The sequence below is a fragment of the Neolamprologus multifasciatus genome, chromosome 9 (genome assembly GCF_963576455.1).
Source record: "Neolamprologus multifasciatus chromosome 9, fNeoMul1.2, whole genome shotgun sequence".
NCBI classification, from domain to species: domain Eukaryota; kingdom Metazoa; phylum Chordata; class Actinopteri; order Cichliformes; family Cichlidae; genus Neolamprologus; species Neolamprologus multifasciatus.
In genome coordinates this window covers 11841730-11865026 of record NC_140447.1, presented here as the reverse complement: position 1 = coordinate 11865026, position 23297 = coordinate 11841730, and the positions used below count along the sequence as shown (strand labels likewise).

General features: G+C 39.0%; 2 protein-coding genes and 4 non-coding genes across 9 annotated transcripts in view; 3 read left to right on the top strand and 3 right to left on the bottom strand.

The window, feature by feature from the left end:
* Positions 1–743: 743 nt before the first annotated feature.
* LOC146511105 (proteasome maturation protein-like) lies at positions 744–3064 on the top strand. 2 transcript variants are annotated; one of them, XM_085173018.1, is made up of 8 exons: positions 744–823; positions 939–1090; positions 1465–1598; positions 1920–2017; positions 2147–2207; positions 2402–2503; positions 2591–2684; positions 2780–3064. In XM_085173018.1, exons 3-8 carry the CDS (start codon positions 1521–1523, stop codon positions 2845–2847), a joined length of 501 nt encoding a protein of 166 aa, XP_085029144.1. In that variant the 5' UTR covers positions 744–823; positions 939–1090; positions 1465–1520; the 3' UTR covers positions 2848–3064. The 2 variants fall into 2 exon arrangements, with proteins under 2 accessions (XP_085029144.1, XP_085029142.1); XM_085173016.1 differs by lacking the exon at positions 744–823 and having other exon boundaries at positions 830–1090.
* On the bottom strand, positions 1255–1326 carry trnac-gca (transfer RNA cysteine (anticodon GCA)). The gene has a single exon. It is a non-coding gene; the product is annotated as a tRNA-Cys (tRNA).
* A 760-nt stretch (positions 3065–3824) lies between the features above and the next one.
* On the top strand, positions 3825–3896 carry trnap-agg (transfer RNA proline (anticodon AGG)). Its single transcript has one exon. It is a non-coding gene; the product is annotated as a tRNA-Pro (tRNA).
* Positions 3897–4773: 877 nt separating this feature from the next.
* Positions 4774–4862, bottom strand: trnat-agu (transfer RNA threonine (anticodon AGU)). Its single transcript is given in 2 exon segments — positions 4774–4809; positions 4825–4862. It is a non-coding gene; the product is annotated as a tRNA-Thr (tRNA).
* A 4930-nt stretch (positions 4863–9792) lies between these two features.
* The window catches only part of LOC146511101 (uncharacterized), a 20023-nt gene continuing 6518 nt past the window's right edge, over positions 9793–23297 (top strand). Inside the window, exons 1-2 of one of the 3 annotated variants that reach the window (XM_085172978.1) lie at positions 9793–10345; positions 20373–20476. In XM_085172978.1, the coding sequence (XP_085029104.1) occupies positions 20459–20476 (18 nt within the window). In that variant the 5' untranslated portion in view covers positions 9793–10345; positions 20373–20458. Of the gene's footprint in view, positions 10346–17640; positions 17923–20372; positions 20477–23297 lie in introns of those variants that run through there. The other 2 variants (XM_085172979.1, XM_085172977.1) reach the window with 2 other exon arrangements.
* Positions 22116–22186, bottom strand: trnac-gca (transfer RNA cysteine (anticodon GCA)). The gene has a single exon. It is a non-coding gene; the product is annotated as a tRNA-Cys (tRNA).

Below are 23297 nucleotides of genomic sequence, written 5' to 3'. Positions count from 1 at the left end.
GTACACTGTCTTTATATTAGACACTATACTGTTGGTATGTGGGTGGAGCTCAGTGAATGAATGTCAGCATCATGAGCTTAAGTTTAAGTGCATCTCTGCTACACTTGATGTAACCTAACTCTGACATGAGCACCACAGTTTCCGTGCACCAGTCACACACTGTTCATTACTTTAAATCCATCACAGTACAGTAAACTTGCCTGCTTGTCCTGTACTAACCTGCAGAGGATTTTACTGCAGTCTTTGAATCAAAAATGTTATTTTTTTTAGGTAGGGATTAAAAGTAAAAAAAACCCCTCAGGTTACAGTCAGACTCTGACATCATCCTTCACTGAACCAAGCTAGTAATTGTCACATTTGATTTATTATTATTGAAGAAATTAGACAATTATAGAAATAGAAAATAGAAAACAGCAACAGGAAATATAAAAAAGTACAGACCTGGTAAACATTTATTACTATTCTGAGTGTGTTAGCATTAATATTTGTGCACAAGCAGGAGGGATGGGCATGATTTTAGAGTGTTTGAACAGTCATTAGTTATCTCTAACACCAGGTTGGATGTAATGTGTTACTACTACCAGTAGGTGGGGATAAGAGACCTTTAAGGTGTTTGGTTCCACACTCCACCTTCAGGTTTAAAACTAGTGTTAATGGAGGGAGTTTGAAGCTTCAGTTTGTTCAATGAATGCATTTCACTCACTGCCTCTGTTTGTATCTCTGTCACTGCAGGACCAACATGGACCGAGAAGTCAGCGCTCTCAGGAGGCCGACAAACCTCACAGAAGAAAGAGAGAGAGAAAAAACACCTGTGACGAGTGTGGTAAGGATTTTACCTGGAAGTCTAAACTAAAACAACATCAGCTCATCCACACTGGAGAGAGACCGTACCAAAGATGTGTACTGGTGTGATCAGTGTGGCAAATACTTTACAACAGACGCACAGTTACAACGCCACATGTTTACCCACACTGAGGAGAGACCTTATCAATGTGACCTGTGTGAGAACACTTTTAAAGCACCTCGTCACCTGAGACAACACCAACAGATCCACACCAGAAAGAGACTCTACAAGTGCAGTTACTGTGAAGTATGTGTTTTTATTTTCCTCTTGTAAGTTCAGTCTGACTGTTTGGAACAAGTCTGCTCATTAAATTGTGTTAGCATGTTAGCACTTCTACTGCACCGAAGAGTAGCTCTGAGCCATTATTCAGATTTTCATTTCACGTTGCGACTAATGCAAAACTGAAAAATAGGGGGCACCCGGATTTGAACCGCAGACCTCTTGATCTGCAGTCAAATGCTCTACCACTGAGATATACCCCCTCACGTCAAGCATGGAGGACGCATATGTATTTATCAGGATCATAATCATTCCCCCACACGAAGTTGGCATAGAGTTCATGTTTATATCTTCAATTACGTGATAACAAATTGATTTCGTATACTTTACATACTCTACAGCACACCATTGTCTGTTTAACTGGAAAGACGTGATTCTGTACATAAGCTATCAGCGGATGTGTCGTCATCAACACGAGACGCTACCGGATACAGCAGTGTATCGAAAGGAAAGGGGAACAAACAAAGTGAGAATGGTATGATAGCGTTTTTAATCCCTATACCATATTTTTAAATATCTTAAACCTTGTTGTTGCGTACTCTCTCTGCTTTAATAATCTATGTGATCATTTGAAGTCTCGGTGGTGAAGTTGTTTGTCTTTAAACCGTGCCCAAACTGAGTAGCTGTGAATTTGATTAGTCACTCGAGCTAATTCCAGCTAGTGCTTAGGTTAGCCACAAGGTCCCTTAGATAAATACAACTTCCAGTATTTGTTGCTATTAGCTACATTAGATAGCCATTAGCTAAGTGTTATCAAATGTAAATGGTTTATGTATGTCTTTGATGTGGACTACAGAATTCCAGAGGACTTCGCTCTCAGCTTAAGGACAGTGTACCTGTGGCTGGGTTCTCTCCACAGGGAGCTTACGGAGTGCAGGACTCCCGCCGTAGTGGGTAAGAAACTGTTAAAAATAAAACTAAGTTGTATGCTAACCTCAAAAACCACATTTTGTATTAGCCTCCAAATAAAGAACAATGTGCTTTTTGTAATACTGTTTTTTCTCTTCTACTTTTATTAAACAGATTTACCAGTGTTAAGAATGAACTGATTCCAAGCCACCCGCTGGAGCTGTCAGAAAAAAATGTGAGTCATTAAACCAATTAATGCTGTCTTCATGAAATGCTTAAATGGTATTTGTGTTTTGTTCTTGGTTTTACTATAAAAAATTACTGTTTTGTCAAATGCAGCTCAGTTTAATCACAATAGACACAAAGTGCAAGTAGTAAAAATACGTTTCTGTGGGTATCTCACTGTTTTCTGTGTTTCTCCATGAGCAGTTCCAGTTGAACCAGGATAAGATGAATTTCTCAACACTCAGAAACATCCAGGGTCTTCACGCTCCTCTAAAACTGCAAATGGAGTACAGGGCGGCCCGACAGGTAGCTGCAGTCCTTTTTCAGGTGTTCTCGTGTTTTGTTTTTCTTTTTTCCTTCTCAGTCCTGACACCAACGGTTTCTTCCCTCCAGATCCAGCGTCTCCCATTCCTACAGAGCTCAAATTTGGCTCTCGATACGCTGCGAAACAGCGATGAGTCCATTGGATTTGAAGACATCCTCAACGGTGGGAACCTTGTCCTTCCCTTTTACACCTTCAGTGATATGTGTGTTGACGTGAAACCATGGCTTATACTGTGCTTTTGTCTTTTTCCTTTGTAGATCCAGCCCACAGTGAAGTGATGGGTGAGCCACACATGATGGTGGAGTACAAATTGGGATTGTTGTGAACAGAGTTGTGCACACAGATCCATATTATTATTATGTTTGAATACATTTGTTTATTAACTCCATAACCAAAGTTAGTAGTTGGTGGAGAGCTTTAGTTGTGGAGTACTTTTGAGCAGGAAATGTGTGTGTGTGTGTAGTGATCTTGAAAAAAGTCACTCACACAGGCTGCTTTTGTATGATTTCATTTGGTTATTTCTAATAAACTTCATGACTCTCCTCATTGTCCTGGTTCATTTGATCAGTTATTGACATTTTTAGATGAGCTTGCGCTGATAAAATTACCTGGTGATGTGTTCAGAGAGAAGGTGTAACAAAGCCTCACTCTACCCACTCTGAGTAATGGACTGGTTCTTATATAGCGCTTTTCTACTCTGTCCGAGCACTCAAAGCGCTTTATACAGCTAATTCATTCACCCAATCACACCCATTCACACAAGCACTTCTAAGCTCAAGTGCTAAGTATCTAGCATTCATACACATTCACACTCCGATGGATGCATCGGAGAGCAACATGGGGTTAGTATCTTGCCCAAGGATATTTGGCAGAGTATAGGTTTGTGATTGATGTTTTTCTGGGTGATGTATGACGTTCATGTGAAAATGTGCTAAAGAGAAATCCTACAAATGAACTCTAAAAAGGCACATCTGTGAAGTGAAAACCATTTCATATATCATGATGCTCATTGAGAGAAGGCTAAGGGTTTGTGGCACTGTGAAATAAGCAAAGCATGGCTACTTCCAGGAATCTAAAATATTAAACATATTTAGTTATTTATCATTCTTTTTGATGGTACATGATTCCATATTTCTTGCTTCATTTATTTGACGTCTTCAGTTTGTACCTACAATATAGAAAAAACCTGACAATGTGTGTCCAAACTTTTGACTGGTAGCTTTCAAGACAATCCTTCATCCATGCCGCTTCATTTGCTCTGATATGTAACTTTCGGAAAAAGACTTGGTGCATTTTTTGTGTGGCTCGTTGGTCTAGGGGTATGATTCTCGCTTAGGGTGCGAGAGGTCCTGGGTTCAAATCCCGGATGAGCCCAGATGTTGTCTACAGGACCAAAATCTTGTTTAGCCTCTATTTGATCCAGCAATCAGTGAGATGTTCTCTACAGCTGCAAATCACACATGTTCCCATAGTAACTCGTTTAGGGGCAGCTAAGAGATCTGATATGAATGACCTCATTGGCCTTGGCCAAGTAGAAAACATCCACAAATATTTCCAAAAATCTAGTGTTGTGTTTGTTTTTTATTTTCAAATATTGAATAACAAGACAAAACTGCAAAGCTGAATTAATTATTTTCACACACTTAATTAACTGAAGCCTTTCACTGAACTACCAAACAAACAACTTGGTACTGTCTTTCTGGCCAGTGTCATTGAAGTTTTTAAATAAACTATAAACATGTGATGAGCGTCTTTTGAAGTGGATTTTAATATTACGCTGCAGCCGAGAGAGCACTCTGGTCAAACGTCAAAATGGTCTCTAAGTTTACACGTTAGTTTTGACTGCTAATGAAAATAGTTTTCTTTACAAATAACTCTCGCACTGAACTAACAGCCAATCCCTCAACAAGTTTGTGCTCTCTGCTCATATTGCCTTCATATTAAATCATTTTGTGCTTTTTAAAGAACTTATTTTAACATTGCACTCAACAACAAACAAATCCTCCATAACAACAAAAGTAACTTCAATGGCGAAACTGCATTATATTTCTTCAGGTCAATATACGGGCCCCAAGTAGGAGTGAGGTAAGCTGTGAGTTTGAGACCCTTGCTAAAATGAAATGGTGGAGAGTCCCAGGTATTTATACACCAGTGGGATGTGTCCCTTAAAGGGATCCGGACACTCATCTTTCAAAGCTCCTTAGACTAACAGGCCCTGGATGACTGAGAACAGACAAAACTACTATCCTTTAGGCACTGCTGGGAGTTGAACCCAGGATCGCCTGTTTTCTAGTTTAATACTTACTAGACAGGCACTTTAACCAACTAAGCCACAGTGCCACATACACACAGGTGAGTGACTGATGAACACTGAGAAAACCTCCAACCGTTAAATAGATTTGAGCCTAAACAGAAACACATGAAAGGCAGTCTTGTTTCTTATATTAATCACCAGAGGTTGTCGCATAAAAAGAGACGACGTGTTTAAAACTCAGGGGTTAAAAGTGGGACGGTGTTTTTGTTTTTGCTAGCTAAAGGTTCAGCTGCTGTTTTTCACAGGGAGAGAAGACAGGGAGCTAACATCACATGGAAATGGAGAAAGATAAGAAAGACGGGACAGGAGAGGTGAAAGTGGTTCACAATAATATCACACAGATGTACATAAAACATACATCATCATCATACAGCACAAATCCATTTAGAAGCTAGTCTAAATAAATGAGTCTTCAGCTGCTTTTTAAAAAACCTAAAGATGGAGTCAAAGTATTCCACAACCTGGGGGCCACCGCTCTAAAAGATCTGACTCCTTTGATCCTAAAAGGTGTTTGTGGGACCACCAACAGCCTTTGATTAGATGATCTCAGGCTGTGAGAGGGAGGGTGGGGTTCTAACAGATCAGAGATGTAGGCAGGAGCATCACGACTCAGAGCTTTAAAAGTCAGCACTAAGAGTTTGAAATGAATTCTAAAATGTACTGGAAGCCAGTGTAATGAGAAGAAAACCTATGTAATGTGCTCTCTTTTTCATGCCTTTGTTAAGAGCCTTGCAGCAGCATTTTGGACTGACTGGAGACAGTTAAGATTCTTTTGGCTCAAAGAAAACGGCTGTTACAATAATCTAAGCAAGCTGAAATAAAAGCTTGAATAATCATTTCCAATTCAGATTTAGACAACAACAGTCTGGTGAAGAGTAGTTTGGGAGAATGTGGGTGTTCATAAAGTACCTCCTATCTCCTATTCCTAGACTTCTTCCCTGATGTTGATGAGAAAAGGTCATTGATAAATCGATAAACGCCTGTGAAAAATATCATTACAAAGGTTGGCATATGAAAGAAAGAACCTCTAGGGTCAGATCTACTCATGTCTGCAGCAGCTAAAAGCCTTCTTTTGACATTAAAAAGCTGTTGGGTTTACTAAAGAGGCTCAGCGTCAGCTGGTGACTGAAAGTTGTGAACAGGAGTATTTTTGCAGCTGGCCTTTGATTCAAAATCTTAAACACTAAATGGGATTTGAGCCTAAGAAACTCAAACTGAGGATCATCCACAAAGACCAACAAGTCAAAGAAAACAGGCACGTTCTCATTTTTACAATCTCACATGCCAGTGCAACAGGGACTAATATCAGGTTTAAATGTCAACATAGTATACTCACCTAAATCTGTCTCTCAGCCCAGGAAGTCTGAACAGCCCCTGCTATGTAGTTACCAGCACAACAACCTGGATGTGATCCTGATCCCAAAGCTCTACTAAGGGAATAGTTTAAGCTTTTAGCCAATTCATTTCTGTGTTCGGGATTCCCAAAGTAATTCAGAAGGATCAAGGCTCTAGATTATTTGCACAGGCTCTCCAACAACTTCATTTTAAACATAAATCATTGGTGTGTCATCGTCAAAGTAAGGATTCATTAGAACGCTCCCATCAGCATTTAAATCATTGCTGCTTGTTGCACCGAACTGAAGGCTGATTGGGATGAAAGTTTGCCTTGGCGCTTACTGGCAGCCAGAGTAAGTAAGTTAATCCTTTTTTTTTTATATAGCGCTTTTTAAGACATGAAGCTATTAAAAAGTGCTTCTCAAGGGAATATAAAAGCGTATCAAACAAAACAACATATTACACACGAACATTACCCAAATGCCTGTCTAAACAGATGTGCTTCAAGCTGTTTTTTAAATGAAGCCACAGAGTCGATGGTGTGTAGTGGGGGAGGTAAACTGTTCCAGTGTTGGAGCTAGGGTTTGAAAAGCGCGATCCCCCTTTGTTTTCAAACGGGTCCGTGGAATAGTCAGAAGACCACTATCACTGGCTCTGAGGATCCGGTTTAGAGAGTATGAAGGTTGAAAAAGCTCCGCGATATAGGTGGTGGTCTCATCTTGTAAAAATATGAACATAAAAGTGAGAATTTTAAACTGATATCTGTACCCAACCAGACGCCAGTGTAAGGATTTTAACATGAGAGTGATATGGGACTTCCAGCCTAATTGCAAGCGACAACGTAATTCAAACAGAATTCAAACAGTTTAACAGAAACACATGAAAGGCAGTCTTGTTTCGTATATTAATCACCAGACGTTGTTGCATAAAAAGAGACGACGTGTGTCAAAGTCAGGGGTTAAAAGTGGGACGGTGTTTTTGTTTTGCTAAGTCTCCACGACACTCTAAACTTCAGGCTGCTCATCTACAGTCAGCCTCCTCCATTGCCCCTTGATGCCCACTCACACTAGTCAGCTTCTACGACAGTGGGTGGGGTAACTGCAGAGTTACTCTAGTTTTGCTTTTTCATTTTTTCCATTTTTTCATTTGTTTTTAATTTTGTCTAGTTTCACTTACTTTCTATTGTGAGTTTATGTATTTTAGTTTAGTTTTTATTGTTTGAAATTTTTTTGCTTTTCATTACAATTTTCAGCTCAATTCTATTTTATTTATATAAATAAAATTACAAATCACAGCAACAGTTGCCTAGGGGTGCTTTTGACTGTAAGCTAAAGACCCTACAATAACACATACCCCACAGTGGCCATGAAGAACTCCCTTTTAAAAAGAAGAAACCTCCAGCAGAACCAGGCTCAGGTAAGGGGCTGCTGTGCCAGAGAGCAAGAGAATAATAATAACTAATAATAAGATGCAGAGTGGCGTATAAACACATAGTCAGAAAAGTGACATGAGAAGAATCTTATTGCAGCACAACTAAGGGAGGATTCAGGGTCCCCTGGTCCAGTTCTAACTTTATGCTTTATTCAAAATGAAAGTTTATGTTAAAGGAATTCCCTGACTTACACTGTCTTTGTGTCTTTGTTTAGAAGCAGAACGACACAGATGGATCCACTTCCCAACCCTGTCATTGCTGTGGTGGTGGGAAAGATATTTCTGTTCTAAAACTTTTGTGCATACAAAATAATACGACAGGACTTGAAGGAAAGTAACACATTTACTCTCATTTGGGGCGACTGAGGATGGATCAGATGAGTTTCACACCTACCTTGTGTCCTCATACCTGGTGGTAAAGGACAGCATGTTGACTTATCAGCACTGGGGTCTTTTGTTTGATGGTTCCACAGTGCCTCCTTCTGGCCGTGAAGAAGCACCACACCCCTCTACTCTTTCCATTACAGGGAATGTGTAGAAAGCACAAACCTTTAATAATCACAGCTGAGATCATAAAGTGTAGTTATCCTTCCTTCCTTTCCTTCTTCCTTCCTCTTAAGCACTTAAGGGTTGCTGGAGAGGGGGTTGAAGAGTATCCCAGCTGTCACGAGGTAAAACTCAGGGTACACACTTGACAGTTCACCACTCATGATCACATTCCCAATAGATTATTGTAGTTCCCAAAAGAATCAACAATTAACCTAAAAAAGCAAGTTGTTGGACAGTGAGAGGGAGCCGGAGCATCCTCAGAGAACCCAACATGCAAACAACAGATTCACATGCACGACCTTCTTGCTGTGAGGCAACAGAACTAACCACTGCATCGCCATGCTGACCTTAGAGTGCAGTCCTGTGGTGGAAAATGTTACTGTGGGTGCTTTAGATTATATTACATACAAACAAAAAGTACTGGTTTATTATATCAGTGGGTAAACGAGTCAAGATTGGATCTAAAGGATGTAAATGGAGACGCACAGAGCATTTCTGCTCAGTCTGAACACTCAACGCAGCCTCAATCGCCAAACTGAAACTCAGCGTTCAGTATCTCCTTTTTTTCACCAAAAGACTTTCTCTGTATCTCTGCTCTGTTTGTTTTGAACTTGAAACACTAAATAAATGTTTTACTACACATCTGTCTCGATTGTTTAATCAGCTCCTGTAAACTGTCCAAATTTAAAATGCTACATTTAGTAGATTTAGAGATATTAATTTCACTATTTTTAGGTAATGATACTTTATAAACCTGTTCGGCTGTTTAACAAAGACAGTATCATCATGTTTAAAGCACTTTTAAATCTGACAGCAGCACTCAGTTCTCCTGCACATGTGTGATCTTGGAGTGAACTGAAGGTTCAGATGCATCTCTCAGGTCCTGTGTGGGGACTTTGCTGGACTTTTGTCTGTTTCTTAAAGATGTGACTTTCACATGCTATTCAGCTGGTGTAGATATTGGAGGGGGGGGGGGGGGGGTAGGTCTGAAACATCTTCTTTTGTCCTCCACTCTTCCAGTTTTATGTTTGTTTAATCAAGTGTAATAATACACATTGATTAAATGTCCCAAAGTAAAGAAATCTCTCTGTGAACCTTTAGTTTGCTGCCATCTTGTGGCAGCAGCTGGCTACTGTTATTTTCACATGTGCATTGTGTTTTAAACAAACCCATTAATTAAATTGGTGATTTGAAATAATATATGAAATATTAGTGTGGGTAAGTCCCAGATTTCAGTTTATTTGACAATAGCTACATTTAATAAGAAGATGTGAGATCCAGATATATGCTTCTGTCGACACGTGTTCATTTTGATGAGGTTTACTGAACAAATTTGAATCATCACAACAACCAAAATGTTAGCAACACATTATAAAGTTTATTATTATTACTATGGTAACCATGTTTATGTTTGATTTAGCTGTTTTAGCCTTACCTGCTAACTCAAACACGTTCTGTAGGTGTCACATTTAGAGGACTGTAAGTTCACACACATTCAGACTTTTGCAAACCGGAGTTGGAGATTGCAGAGAGAAGAAGAAGTGTCTTGTAAAAACTTTACAAGTTATACAGATTATTTTCTCAAACAGCAACCAGTGCAAACATGTTTCGCTGGACTCTAAGAAGGAGAAAGGGCAGCCTGATATGTCATGTTTTTTGATATATTTTTTAAAAGTTGCTGTTTTTGTGCAGCACAGTTCTTATTTAATCAAATGCTCTTTGATTTATTTGAATCCTATAATAAAGGAGGTTACTGTGGGTGTTGGAGAGGAGAAGGCACCTCTAAAAAAGTAAGATCTTTGCTCTGTGATGAAAATTATGTTGATGTTGTACATTTATAAATACACACATAAACATGCATGCACAGTTTTCTGGTTGGAAAGTAAATATTTGTCTGAATATTTGAGCTGAATCAGTTTTTACTGTGTAAGTTGTAGATTTCTTCCCTCTGTGGAGTCAACAGCTTCATGCAGTCGGTTCAGATGACTTTCTTGAGGCACTGAGTGCAGTTTGAGTGCATTACAGCAGACTGATCTTCTCTGTTATCGTTGTGTTTCCAGTGTGAGTGCACGAAAGGGTCTCATGGATCAACATGTGGTCCCTGGGACTCCAGCCACCTCTGCTGCACCAGTCTCACCTCCAGCTGAGACTCAGAGGAACGAAGCAAAGAAAGCTTCCTGGTGGCGCAGATAAGGTGAGTTTAACACTGCAGAAATAAATAAATAGCAGTTTTATTATTATTATTGTTATTATTACTGGTATTTTTTACATAATTATTATTATAAATTTGATGTTATTGGCATCATTAGTAGTAGTACTAGTTATATTATATTATTATTTAAAATATTATTGTTATTATTATTGTTGCTGTTAAGTAAAGTAAGTGTATTGCATTTGTGCAGTGGTTACAGTGGTGACACTTATTAGACTCTGTAGGCTGTGCACCAGTTTTTCAGGGTCCTTTTAGGTGCAGTTGTTGCAACCACTGTAAATGTGACACCATCACAGAACAAGTTTATTAAACCAGAAGAAGAAAGAGAACTCTAATATGATGGCTGCACACCAGCTGGACCATTATAATCACATCACAGCACTTCAAGGACTCCAAGAATGTTCATACAGGGAGGATAAATAAAGTTTTTGATTATTTATTATAAAAAAGAGATGATATATATATAATGCAGCGGGGACTCCACCAGCTAACATGTCAGGTCATTTGACACACTGATTTATTTATCATTTCTTTTTCTCTCTCAGCTTTTCAGTTCCACATTTTTGCCATTTCTTCCACACTTAACTCTTTTCTACAAGGTGAGCCCACAGTGAATGTAGGAGAGGGCAGGTGGCATTAAGAGATTTAAATGGGCAATCTAGGGGCCAGTTAGTTCTTCCTTTGGTGAAAGCTGGGCTCTTCAATTCAGCATGGTACAGCTCCAAAGATTCTGCAACATCAAACCCTCTGTTTGCTAATGTTACATCACCTGGGCTGAGGCAGTCCAGGTAATTTCAAAAGTTTCTTTTTTGTTTTTAAACTTTAGATATAAACAAAACAAGAAAAGTAACATTTGTCACTCTCTATCTTTCACGATGGAAGATTCATGTTCATCTCAAAAGTGTTACCAACAGTTCTAGAAAAGGAGACAGGTTTGTTCCAGTTTGCAGAAATGTTATTATAAATGTTCAAACTACTGCACTGTAAAATCTAATTAGTTCCCAGAACTCAAAAAACTATGCAAACTCTTTACCTCCAAAAAATTGAGTAAAGTTTACTTAAGATGACTGTTAGGAGAACTTATTCATTGCAAGTATGCAGTACTAAGAATAACTTGATGTTCCTGAAGGTGTTTTTTGAATTGTTGACCCACTGACAAACATTTTGAGTTATACTAAATTAAAAAACAATTTGTGGTAACCTGATTATGATTTAAAAAGAATGATTAACAACACTTCTTGTAATGGTGTTAAAATCAGCCCAATGTTTATTTTCAAATGCAAAAAGTAAACTACACTGCCGCCATGGCAACTATGACACGTTTAGAATCTTCTGACCACTTTGTCCTTTGATCCTTTGATCTTAAAAAACCCTCAAACAGGAGTGAGACACAATCACTTTTAGTCCGTTATTCGCAGCATTTATGTTCGCAGCATTCAAACGTTCGCCAGAGAAATCTTTTTAAAAATTTCAATACTTTTGAGAGTGACAGTTTACAGATTCAAACATGTCTCAAAGAAAAAACAATAAAGAAATCCTTGAAGAGAACGAACACCTGAAAATAAACCAGAGAGACATGCAGTGCCAACTCCAAGACATGGAGGAGAAAAACAGAGCGCTGCAGGTAAAGCTTGATGAAAGACCGCACACAAAGGAAGAGTTTCTTCAAGAAAAAAGGCTACAGGAGATAAAACAGAAGGAAATGGATTTCAAGCTTCAGGACATGGAGAAACACAACAAAGGCTTGCAAATCAAGCTTAATGAAGCTCTGCAAAAAAACAAAGAACTCCTCCATGAAAAACAACAACAGGACATGAAGCAGTGCAAACTCCAAGGCATGGAGGAAAAATACAAAGCACTTCAGGTAAAGCTTGATAAAACACTGAACAAAAATAAGGAGTTACTTCGAGAACAAAAGCAACAAGAAATTAAACAGAAACAAACGGACTGCAAGCTTGAAGACGTGGAGGAAAAATACACAGCGCTGAAAATAAAGCTTGATAAAGCACTGCAAAGAAATAAAGATTTCCTTCAAGAGAAAGAACAGCAAGACATGAAACAGAAACATCTGGATTGCAAGCTTCAGAACATCGAGAAACACAACGAAGGCTTGCAAGTAATGCTTGATGAAGCTCTGCAAAAGAATAAAGAAATCCTTGAAGAGAAGGAAAAACTGGACATTAACCAGAGAGACATGCAGTGCCAACTCCAAGGTGTGCAGGAACAATACGGAGCGCTGCAGGTAAAGCTTGATGAAACACTGCACAAATATCAAGAGCTGCTTCAAGACCAAGAACAACAGGAAATAAAGCAGAAAGAAGGCAAACAAGCCAAATTAGAAGAAGTGGAGAAAACATGCAAGAGACTTGAGCAGGAGAATACAGAAACAATCGATCAGTTGAGAACCCTCATCCTAGAGAAAAAAGTGCTCGTGGAAAAGCTCATGGAAAAGAAGAAGAAACGCTTCCGCTTCTTCTGGAGGAGGGACACTCCTGCTTTTTCTACTTTTTCTACTTTTTCTACTGCTGATGTCACCTCGTCTCCCTCCACCTCTGTTCCATCTTAACTTTCACCTCTCCTCTCCCTTTCTCTCCCTTTCCCTCCTGACACCTCTCCCTCCCCTGTCTCCCTTTAACTCCTATCACCTGTCCCATCTCCCTCCCCCCTCTCTCTCTTTTCACCCTCACCCCCCAACCAGTCCCGACAGTTGACTGCCCCCTCTAGAGCCTGGTTCTGTCATAGGTTTCTTCCTTTAAAGGGAGTTTTTCCTATCCACTGTTGCACCTAGTGCTTGCTCAGAGGGGATTGTTGGGGTTTTCTCTCCTCTATCTCTTTCCTCCTTTCTATCCCTTTCCTTTACCTTCTTCTTTACACCCCCCCCCCCTTTCTATTTCCTCAATAATTTAATAATAAACACAACTGGCAAAATTTTAAAAAGTCAGATCAATGTCTTCATTCAAGAATTAATTGTCTTTGTTACGGGGTCATGTGTATTTTGTGTTTTCCTCGGGCTGGTGATCCTTGCAGTCGTTGAGCCCAGGAGTCCAGATTTTTAGTGTTTTAATCACATTTAGTGTTACAGTTTAGATCACAACCATAGGATATCCACAATTTAGGATTCAGACATTTGTTTTTTTTCAATACCGTAATCATTCTATGATTGAGTCGTTTACAGAACCAGCAGTTAGCAGCAATAACTTCAGTTCATTGACATTTGCAAGCATTTCTTTATACACAGCATTTCTGTCAGGTTGTGGTCTGGACTTCCATGCAGTAGATTTGCTGCTGTGTTTGGGCTCATTATCCTGTTGCATGGCCTAATTTAGGAGAAGCTTTAGCTGTCGGACAGACGGCCTCACATTTGACTCTAGAAAACTTTGGCATACAGAGGAGTTCGTCGACTGCAAGGTGCTTATTGCTTGTGTCTGCAGAACAAGCTCAAATCACCACAATTGAACCAGCATATGTTAAAAAATAAATATATATTCTTAATGCTTATTTGCTGATTAGATTGTTTTATGAGAGGCCCAGACTTGAGTAGGTCACAGGCTGACAGGAAACGGCGTGTTTCTTGACAGTGGATTTGAGGTGTTTGTGCTGTGTTTGATTTTTGCTAAAGTTACTGCTGTGCATTATGGCCAAACCTCCACTTTGGTCTCATCTTTTAAAAATATGTTGCTCCAGAAGCCTTCAAGGGCAAATTTGCAAACCTCAACTGAGTTGTTGTGTTCTTCTTAGAGACAAAAAGCTTTCTCCTGGCAGCCCTTCGAAACCAACCATACATGTTTTGTCTTTTTCTAATTAAACTGTCATGAATGTTTACATTTAACATGCTGTTTAAGGCCTGCAGAGGCTCAGATGCAGCTCTTGGGTATTGTGCAGTTTCTGTGAGCACTGAACAGTCTTTGGGGTGGATCTGAATGCTCCAGACTAGCAAACTTGCTCACGGTCAGTTCATCAAGTGCATAGAGCTCTGTGATGAATTTTCACATGTACTCTGTAAATCTTCATTCTTCTAGCTAGTCTTTACTCTTCTAGAAGCTTTCTTTTTCAGACGTCTGCAGCACTGAGTCTATGTCTTCTCCACTGCTATTCCAAACATGGTGCTGATGCAGGGGTCATTAACACAGTAAGATTTAAGTGCACAAAATGTTCACATCATAATAGTAATAATAATTAGAGGAGAGAATTATGTAGTCCAAGAAGTGTGTGGAGAAGAGAGTTCAGTGTGGAGGAGGGAACCATGGTGTTCAGGAGTCAAACTGCTTTGGGGGAAAATGCTATTGCACAATCTTGCTGACCTGCTCCTGATGACGCAGAGTCGTCTTCTTGATGGAAGGGTGGTAAACAGTTGGTGGGAAGGGTGGTGCATGTCAGCCATGATGCTAGTGGCTTTCCCAGTGAGGTGTAAATAACCTGTAGACTGGGTAGAGAGCTGCCAATAACACGCTGTGCAGTCCACACTATCCTCTGCAGGGCTCTGCGGTTGGACGCGTGGCAGTTTCCATACCAGACTGTGATGCAGTTGGTTAGGATGCTCTGCATGGTACCTCTGTAGAAGGTGTTAAAGATGGGTTTGGATGTGCACCTTCTTCAGTTGCTGCTGAGCTCTTTTTGTCACTGATTTGGTGTTGCTGGTCCAGGACAGGTCCAGGGGCGGATCTAGAGAAATGTTCCTAGGGTGGCATGGAAATCAAATGGGGTGGCAAAATCAAAGCCTTGTTTTAAACACATATGCAGGTGTTACATATGGTTAATGCATAAGTATATGTTTCATATAAATATGGTCTATAACTTAATTATTTTCTATAGCCCACATAATTAAACATTTCTGTTACATAAAATGTGTGAATTTGTATTTTATGTGCTATATAGCCTTTATAATAAATAAATATGTACTGTCACAAACAATAATTTAAACCTAATTTTTCATGATTTGTTGGGTTAATATTTTGAGGTCCAAAATATAATTGGCCATTTTTGGCTACTTTTGATTGTTTTTGTTTAGTTTTTTTTTCACCTCGTCTTTCTCGGCATCATTTTTTTTCAGCACAACCTCACATATCCGAATTTACAGTTATTTATTCATTGACAAACTGTATTAAGACAACTGGTCTGAAATCACACAAACACATAAAATCCTAGTAGTAGTTATATTTTCTTTTCACTGTAAAAAGTACTAACAAGTTTAGTAAATTATTTTCATAACTTGAAATGCAAATATAAATTATAAATTTAAAAAAAAAATTATGCAAAACTTTTGTAAATAATAAAGTTCTAAACAACTATTCATCTAAAACTGCAGCCTGTGCATCTCGTGTTTTTTATTTCTTGTAGAGCCATTTAAAAAATACTAAGACTTTGCTTGCGAAATTTTGAATACAGTAACACATCTGGTCGATTCTAAGCTAACCAGTTAAAAATAAAGAAAAAACAGCTATATGTGCTGTTGAAGATTTATCTGGGAACATAATATATGACATGACCCTGAAAGAATAAACAACATCTTTAGAGATTTCTATGAAACTTTATACTCACCACAAATAAGCCCACTTAAAAATGATATTGATCTGTTTTTGGACAACATAACTCTTCCAAAATTACTAGACAGTCAAGAATGGCACTGGATTTGCCGCTGACACCAGGTGAACTCCAGGAAGCCCTGATAAGAATGCCCAATAATGAGGCTCCAGGTCCAGACGGCTTTCCAGCAGAAGTGAGTGAACTTTGACAGAGTGAACTGGAAAGTTTTACTTGCAACCAAATTTGGTTTTAGAAACTCTTTCATAAACTGGTTAAAAATATTATATAATTCCCCAACAGCTTGTGTCAGAACAAATGACCAAACATCCTCCAGCTTTTGTCTCTTGAGGGGCACCAGGCAGGAATGCCCACTCTCCCCTTCACTGTTTGTAATTTTTATTGAACCACTAGCAGCAGCAATTACAGTAATTAGGGGCATAAAATGCAAGATTGTAGAAGATAAGATCAGTCTTTATGCAGACGATGTGTTGCTTTTTCTCCAAAACTCACAAGCCAATCTCTCTTGGGTGATTACATTGATAAACTTCAATAAACTGGTCAAAATCTACAGTCTTTCCAGTTAATTGCTCTCTGCGTAATTCCAATGTCTCTTCTGTTTTTTCTTTTCTCAACAGGTGATCCAGGTGATTGTTTTTAAGTGCCCTTTCTCACTGTCCCTCTTCCCTCTGTTTTCTTTCTCTCCCTCTCTTTCTTTCTATGTTTCTTTCTTTCTCCTTTAATGTCCCCCAGTCATGTCTGTCCCATCTGTAACAGCTGAAAATAAATAAAATAAATACATAATAATAATAAAGGTCAATCAAATGGACCAATATGGCAAGGCCATAATGATCCACTTGGTAAAGTAAATCCGTTGGGCATCTTTCTAGGCCTTTAGAAAATAATTCTGATGGAATCAAACAAAAAAAAGGAGCTGTATGTGAGGCATTCAGGGAACACTGGCCATTTATGTGGAGAGAAATCTGTCTCAAAAGTCTTACAAATGATACTCAATTGTATATAGCATTTGTATTCTATTTATTCTACTGTATATAGTATTTTATTTTATTCTATTCTATTGTGTACAGTTGCGTACAATATCTTATTCTTATCTTATTCCAGTGTTTTTCTAAATTTCCCACGTGTGGGACTAATAAAGGTTATCTTATCTTATTTTATCTTATCATAAACTAACATTTTAGAAAAGTGATCAGTGATTGATAAGTAACTTTTGAGGACTCACAAGTGTGCGCTTCGATCCACAGACAAAAACAAAACAATGTTTTGTTTGACAAATTCTATGAAACATTCACGCTCCAGTTTGTTTGTTATTCAGAGATTTCATGGCTTCATGGTGCAAATGAATGACTTTTTTGCACCAATCAGGCCGAGTTTATCTGCAAAGCAACACAAGTTATTATGAGGTTCATCAATCAACCAGTAAAAGATCTAACGTTACTGAGTGGGACCAAGTAGCTATCTATACTTTTCCTATGAAAAAACCTTCTAAGCTGTCTATAGTTTTACTTCCAAAGTTCATCAGCAAACAGTTTGAATGCCTGTAATTATCAGGCTGTACTCAAGCCAGTTAATTAGTCTGAAAACTGCTGTGACTCCAAACCCAAGTACCCTCCTGGGAAATTATGGCTAATGTCACACTTGGATCTGCTGATAGAGAAGTGAGTCCGTGTAACCTTTATTAAATCAGGCAAAACAACACATACTTATTTACTGTGGCGGCGTGCAGAAAGCAAAACAATAAATAAATGGGGGTAAGGGTAAGCTGAAGCCATCTGATGTTTATGTTCATGAATATTACACACGGAAACATTTTGACTTTTTTTTTTATTGTTTACTAAAATACTTTTAAATCTCTAGTTTTAGTTTAAGAACCATCTAGTCCAGCAGGTGGCGGTAATGCACGTTAAAGCTCTAACCGCCAAAGAAAAACCCAAAAGAAGAAGAAGCCGCAGAGTTCCCGCTTCATTGCGTTTGTGTTTTAGTTTATTTTTCTTCCTCATCTAAAGTGAAGCACTAAGGTAACTTTGATTTGAGTTCAGTCAATCTTGAATTTAGCTCCTGAGTGAAGTTTTCTGTTGCTCTCCTCGGTCTCTGTTGTCAGTTATTTGTGACCTGTTGAAAGAAAAAGCCTCTACATCAAGTCAACCTGCTTATAAACTAATTTACAAGAAGATATCAACAAATACTAATGAAACACTGAGAAGACAACAGTGTTATTATTAGAAGAAAGCGTTTAAATTAGCTAAGTGTAGTCAGAGTTTCTGTTGTTTATTAGTCCTGTTACTAAGCGCTAGTTAGCATCTCTGTGTCACTTTGTGGCACCTGCACAGTTTTTGAATGCAGCGTGCTATCCAAGCTAGCTAGCTAGCGCCACCCTTCATCCATATAAGGTCACTTCCGACTACAAAAAATCCCAACATGTTGGCGGTAAAAGTGCTATAATGAAATCCATTTATGGGAAATATAAAAATAAATGTATTCCAGGCTAAAACACAGCTGCCTTTGTCAGCGCAAAGTTGTGTTGTCCCACAGGGCATGTGATTGTAAAAACCGGCCTCACTCTGAGACGCCTGTTATTAGAATCATTTCAAAGATGATTTGATCAATTCTGATCAGTATTCAGTAAATGAGTCCGATTAACTGTTAGCAAAATAATAATGATAGGCCAGAGATACCAGAGATGCATTTTCAAAACTTATACAGCCTCAAACCCTAAGAGGGGATCTGTGTTCTTATCGCATTTAAATGTACTGCAGATTTTTTTAAAGCTGAAATGGAGGAACAAAGATATATAGAATAGAATAAAATAGTCTTTTATTGTCTTTGTACATATTCAACTAAATTGTGGGTGCTCCACACCAACTGTGCATGGAAAACAATATAAATAGTAAGACAGTAAGAATAAATAACATATAAGAGTAGGGATGGGTATTGATAAGATTTTCACGATTCCGATTCCATTTTCGATTCTGTTTAACGATTCGATTCTTTATCGATTCTCTTATCGATTCTTTTTTAAAAAAGGAGAACACTAAGGTCTAATAGCTTAGAACTTTGTTTTATATCTTCTCTTTGAACAAGATAGAAATTTAGGAGTAACATGGCCTTACAAACCCAACAGTGAGATCTTAAGAGATCCACAGCCTACGGCTCTTCAATGGGGTGTCACAGGGTCCCCAGGAAAAAAAAATTGTAAATGTAAAATAATAAAATAAATATTCTTCTGTAGGCAATAACAAAGTATAACATCAATTATTCTGTAGCAATTACACAAGAATATCCAGTAATGTCCCTGCCTACAATTAAACACATTCACTTACCGAAAATCATCTGCTGTGGCAAATGGGTGCAAACCTTTGGACCACAAACTTAGTCACTGCTCGTTGACATTCGTCTATCCTGGCCTGAAAGGAGACGCTAACGGTAGACTGCAGTGAGAACTGCCAGCATCTGAGCCAGACTCTGTCTGTCTCTCTCATCATGGTCACCTAAATGCACAGTAATGGCAGGTTTTGTAATAAGGCAGATCGCGCTAACATAATATGTACTGTTAGTTGATTATTTACCTGCCGCATTAACGGGAAGAGGACGTGCAAACGTTACCGCTGCTGCTGGGTTGAGATTCACGAGTCCGGAGCGGAATTAAAAACACGACATTCATTTAAGGTCATCGTGTGTTTTGTGAGCAAATGCTTTTGTATATTTGTAGTGTTCCTCCCTTAAATGAAATATCTACTTTGCAAGTATTGCAAGTTGCCCTGTTGTCATCCATTCTCGTAAAGCAAAACCAAACTTTTGAGCGTTTGAGCCGCTTAGGCGCCGTGTTTCCTGCCAGGTAAATGACGCTCCGCGACGTGGTGACGTCATTCGGGGCGACTGGAATCGATAAGGGAATCGTTTGCAAAAATGGCAAACAATTCCAAGGAATTGAAACACGGGAACCGGTTCTCAACAAGAACCGGTTTTGATACCCATCCCTATATAAGAGGAGTACATACAAAGAGGAGGAAGGCACACATTAGAGAACAGAATGCTTGAAAGTAGTGCAATGGACTTGATACAAGTAGAGAATCGGAGTGTGACTGAGTGATGAGAGTTACTCAGATCATGGCTTTCTAAACCCTCTCAGATAGGATAATCTTCCACGGCACACCTGATCAGTTCTCACGGCACACGTATATATGCCGCAGCACAGTGGTTGGGAAACACTGTACTCGTTTATGCAGCTCCATCGATTGTTCTGTTTTCGTTCTTTGCCAGGGCCTTTTTAAAGAGGAATTGCTCTCCTGGTACTGGTGTGCCATACTGCTGAATTTGGTATCGGTGCTCAAACCTTTTGGGTCTGTTTTAAACAAGTTGCCCACCCAGGGAGGCTAAAATTGTTGTTTGTGCTCTCAGATGAACATATGAGACACTTTGACTCTTCAGTGCAGTTTGGAGCCTAACAAAGATCTGTTTTGTGTCCCAGCTGATCAGCAGGAGGAGAAGAGTCTGACGGAGCAGCAGAGGAAATTTCAGCTACTTGGACTCAGCTCAGCCACTGCAGAGAAAACAATGAGTTTGACAAAGAAGGTGACAGATACTAGTGTTAAGAAATACTCCATTAAAAGCTGAAGTACTGATATATTTTATGCTAAACTAATGGAACCTTGTGCTATATTAATGTAATGTAAAAGTAATGTATATAATGCCTACATGACTTTGCCTCTAAAGAGGAAAATGGGCAGGGAAGATGTTAAAGTGGGATTCATCTGGACTCAACCCTAAAATCAGCTGTAGTGGCTCAGTGTGGGGAAAAGAATCACAGCTCACAATCATTTCTATTGAGAGCTCCAGTAGATTTTCTTAATGTACAGGCTGTGATCAGCTGACCTGCTGCTCTCTGTGAATTCAACCAGATATCAGCAGATGTTTCATGAGTTGTCCTGGCTGATTTCCATTCTCTACACTGACAGTACACTGTCTTTATATTAGACACTATACTGTTGGTATGTGGGTGGAGCTCAGTGAATGAATGTCAGCATCATGAGCTTAAGTTTAAGTGCATCTCTGCTACACTTGATGTAACCTAACTCTGACATGAGCACCACAGTTTCCGTGCACCTGTCACACACTGTTCATTACTTTAAATCCATCACAGTACAGTAAACTTGCCTGCTTGTCCTGCACTAACCTGCAGAGGATTTTACTGCAGTCTTTGAATCAAAAATGTTATTTTTTTTAGGTAGGGATTAAAAGTAAAAAAAAAACCCTCAGGTTACAGTCAGACTCTGACATCATCCTTCACTGAACCAAGCTAGTAATTGTCACATTTGATTTATTATTATTGAAGAAATTAGACAATTATAGAAATAGAAAATAGAAAAACAGCAACAGGAAATATAAAAAAGTACAGACCTGGTAACATTTATTACTATTCTGAGTGTGTTAGCATTAATATTTGTGCACAGCAGGAGGGATGGGCATGATTTTAGAGTGTTTGAACAGTCCAATTAGTTATCTCTAACACCAGGTTGGATGTAATGTGTTACTACTACCAGTAGGTGGGGATAAGAGACCTTTAAGGTGTTTGGTTCCACACTCCACCTTCAGGTTTAAAACTGGTGTTAATGGAAGGGAGTTTGAAGCGTCAGTTTGTTCATGAATGCATTTCACTCACTGCCTCTGTTTGTATCTCTGTCACTGCAGGACCAACATGGACCGAGAAGTCAGCGCTCTCAGGAGGCCGACCAACCTCACAGAAGAAAGAGAGAGAGAAAAAACACCTTGTGACGAGTGTGGGAAGGATTTTACCTGGAAGTCTAAACTAAAACAACATCAGCTCATCCACACTGGAGAGAGACCGTACCAAAGATGTGTACTGGTGTGATCAGTGTGGCAAATACTTTACAACAGACGCACAGTTACAACGCCACATGTTTACCCACACTGAGGAGAGACCTTATCATGTGACCTGTGTGAGAACACTTTTAAAGCACCTCGTCACCTGAGACAACACCAACAGATCCACACCAGAAAGAGACTCTACAAGTGCAGTTACTGTGAAGTATGTGTTTTTATTTTCCTCTTGTAAGTTCAGTCTGACTGTTTGGAACAAGTCTGCTCATTAAATTGTGTTAGCATGTTAGCACTTCTACTGCAACCGAAGAGTAGCTCTGAGCCATTATTCAGATTTTCATTTCACGTTGCGACTAATGCAAAACTGAAAAATAGGGGGCACCCGGATTTGAACCGGGACCTCTTGATCTGCAGTCAAATGCTCTACCACTGAGCTATACCCCCTCACGTCAGCATGGAGGACGCATATGTATTTATCAGGATCATAATCATTCCCCCACACAAGTTGGCATAGAGTTCATGTTTATATCTTCAATTACGTGATAACAAATTGATTTCGTATACTTTACATACTCTACAGCACACCATTGTCTGTTTAACTGGAAAGACGTGATTCTGTACATAAGCTATCAGCGGATGTGTCGTCATCAACACGAGACGCTACCGGATACAGCAGTGTATCGAAAGCAAAGGGGAACAAACAAAGTGAGAATGGTATGATAGCGTTTTTAATCCCTATACCATATTTTTAAATATCTTAAACCTTGTTGTTGCGTACTCTCTCTGCTTTAATAATCTGTGTGATCATTTGAAGTCTCGGTGGTGAAGTTGTTTGTCTTTAACCGTGCCCAAACTGAGTAGCTGTGAATTTGATTAGTCACTCGAGCTAATTCCAGCTAGCGCTTAGGTTAGCCACAAGGTCCCTTAGATAAATACAACTTCCAGTATTTGTTGCTATTAGCTACATTAGATAGCCATTAGCTAAGTGTTATCAAATGTAAATGGTTTATGTATGTCTTTGATGTGGACTACAGAATTCCAGAGGACTTCGCTCTCAGCTTAAGGACAGTGTACCTGTGGCTGGGTTCTCTCCACAGGGAGCTTACGGAGTGCAGGACTCCCTCCGTAGTGGGTAAGAAACTGTTAAAAATAAAACTAAGTTGTATGCTAACCTCAAAAACACATTTTGTATTAGCCTCCAAATAAAGAACAATGTGCTTTTTGTAATACTGTTTTTTTCTTCTACTTTTATTAAACAGATTTACCAGTGTTAAGAATGAACTGCTTCCAAGCCACCCGCTGGAGCTGTCAGAAAAAAATGTGAGTCATTAAACCAATTAATGCTGTCTTCATGAAATGCTTAAATGGTATTTGTGTTTTGTTCTTGGTTTTACTATAAAAAATTACTGTTTTGTCAAATGCAGCTCAGTTTAATCACAATAGACACAAAGTGCAAGTAGTAAAAATACGTTTCTGTGGGTATCTCACTGTTTTCTGTGTTTCTCCATGAGCAGTTCCAGTTGAACCAAGATGAGATGAATTTCTCAACACTCAG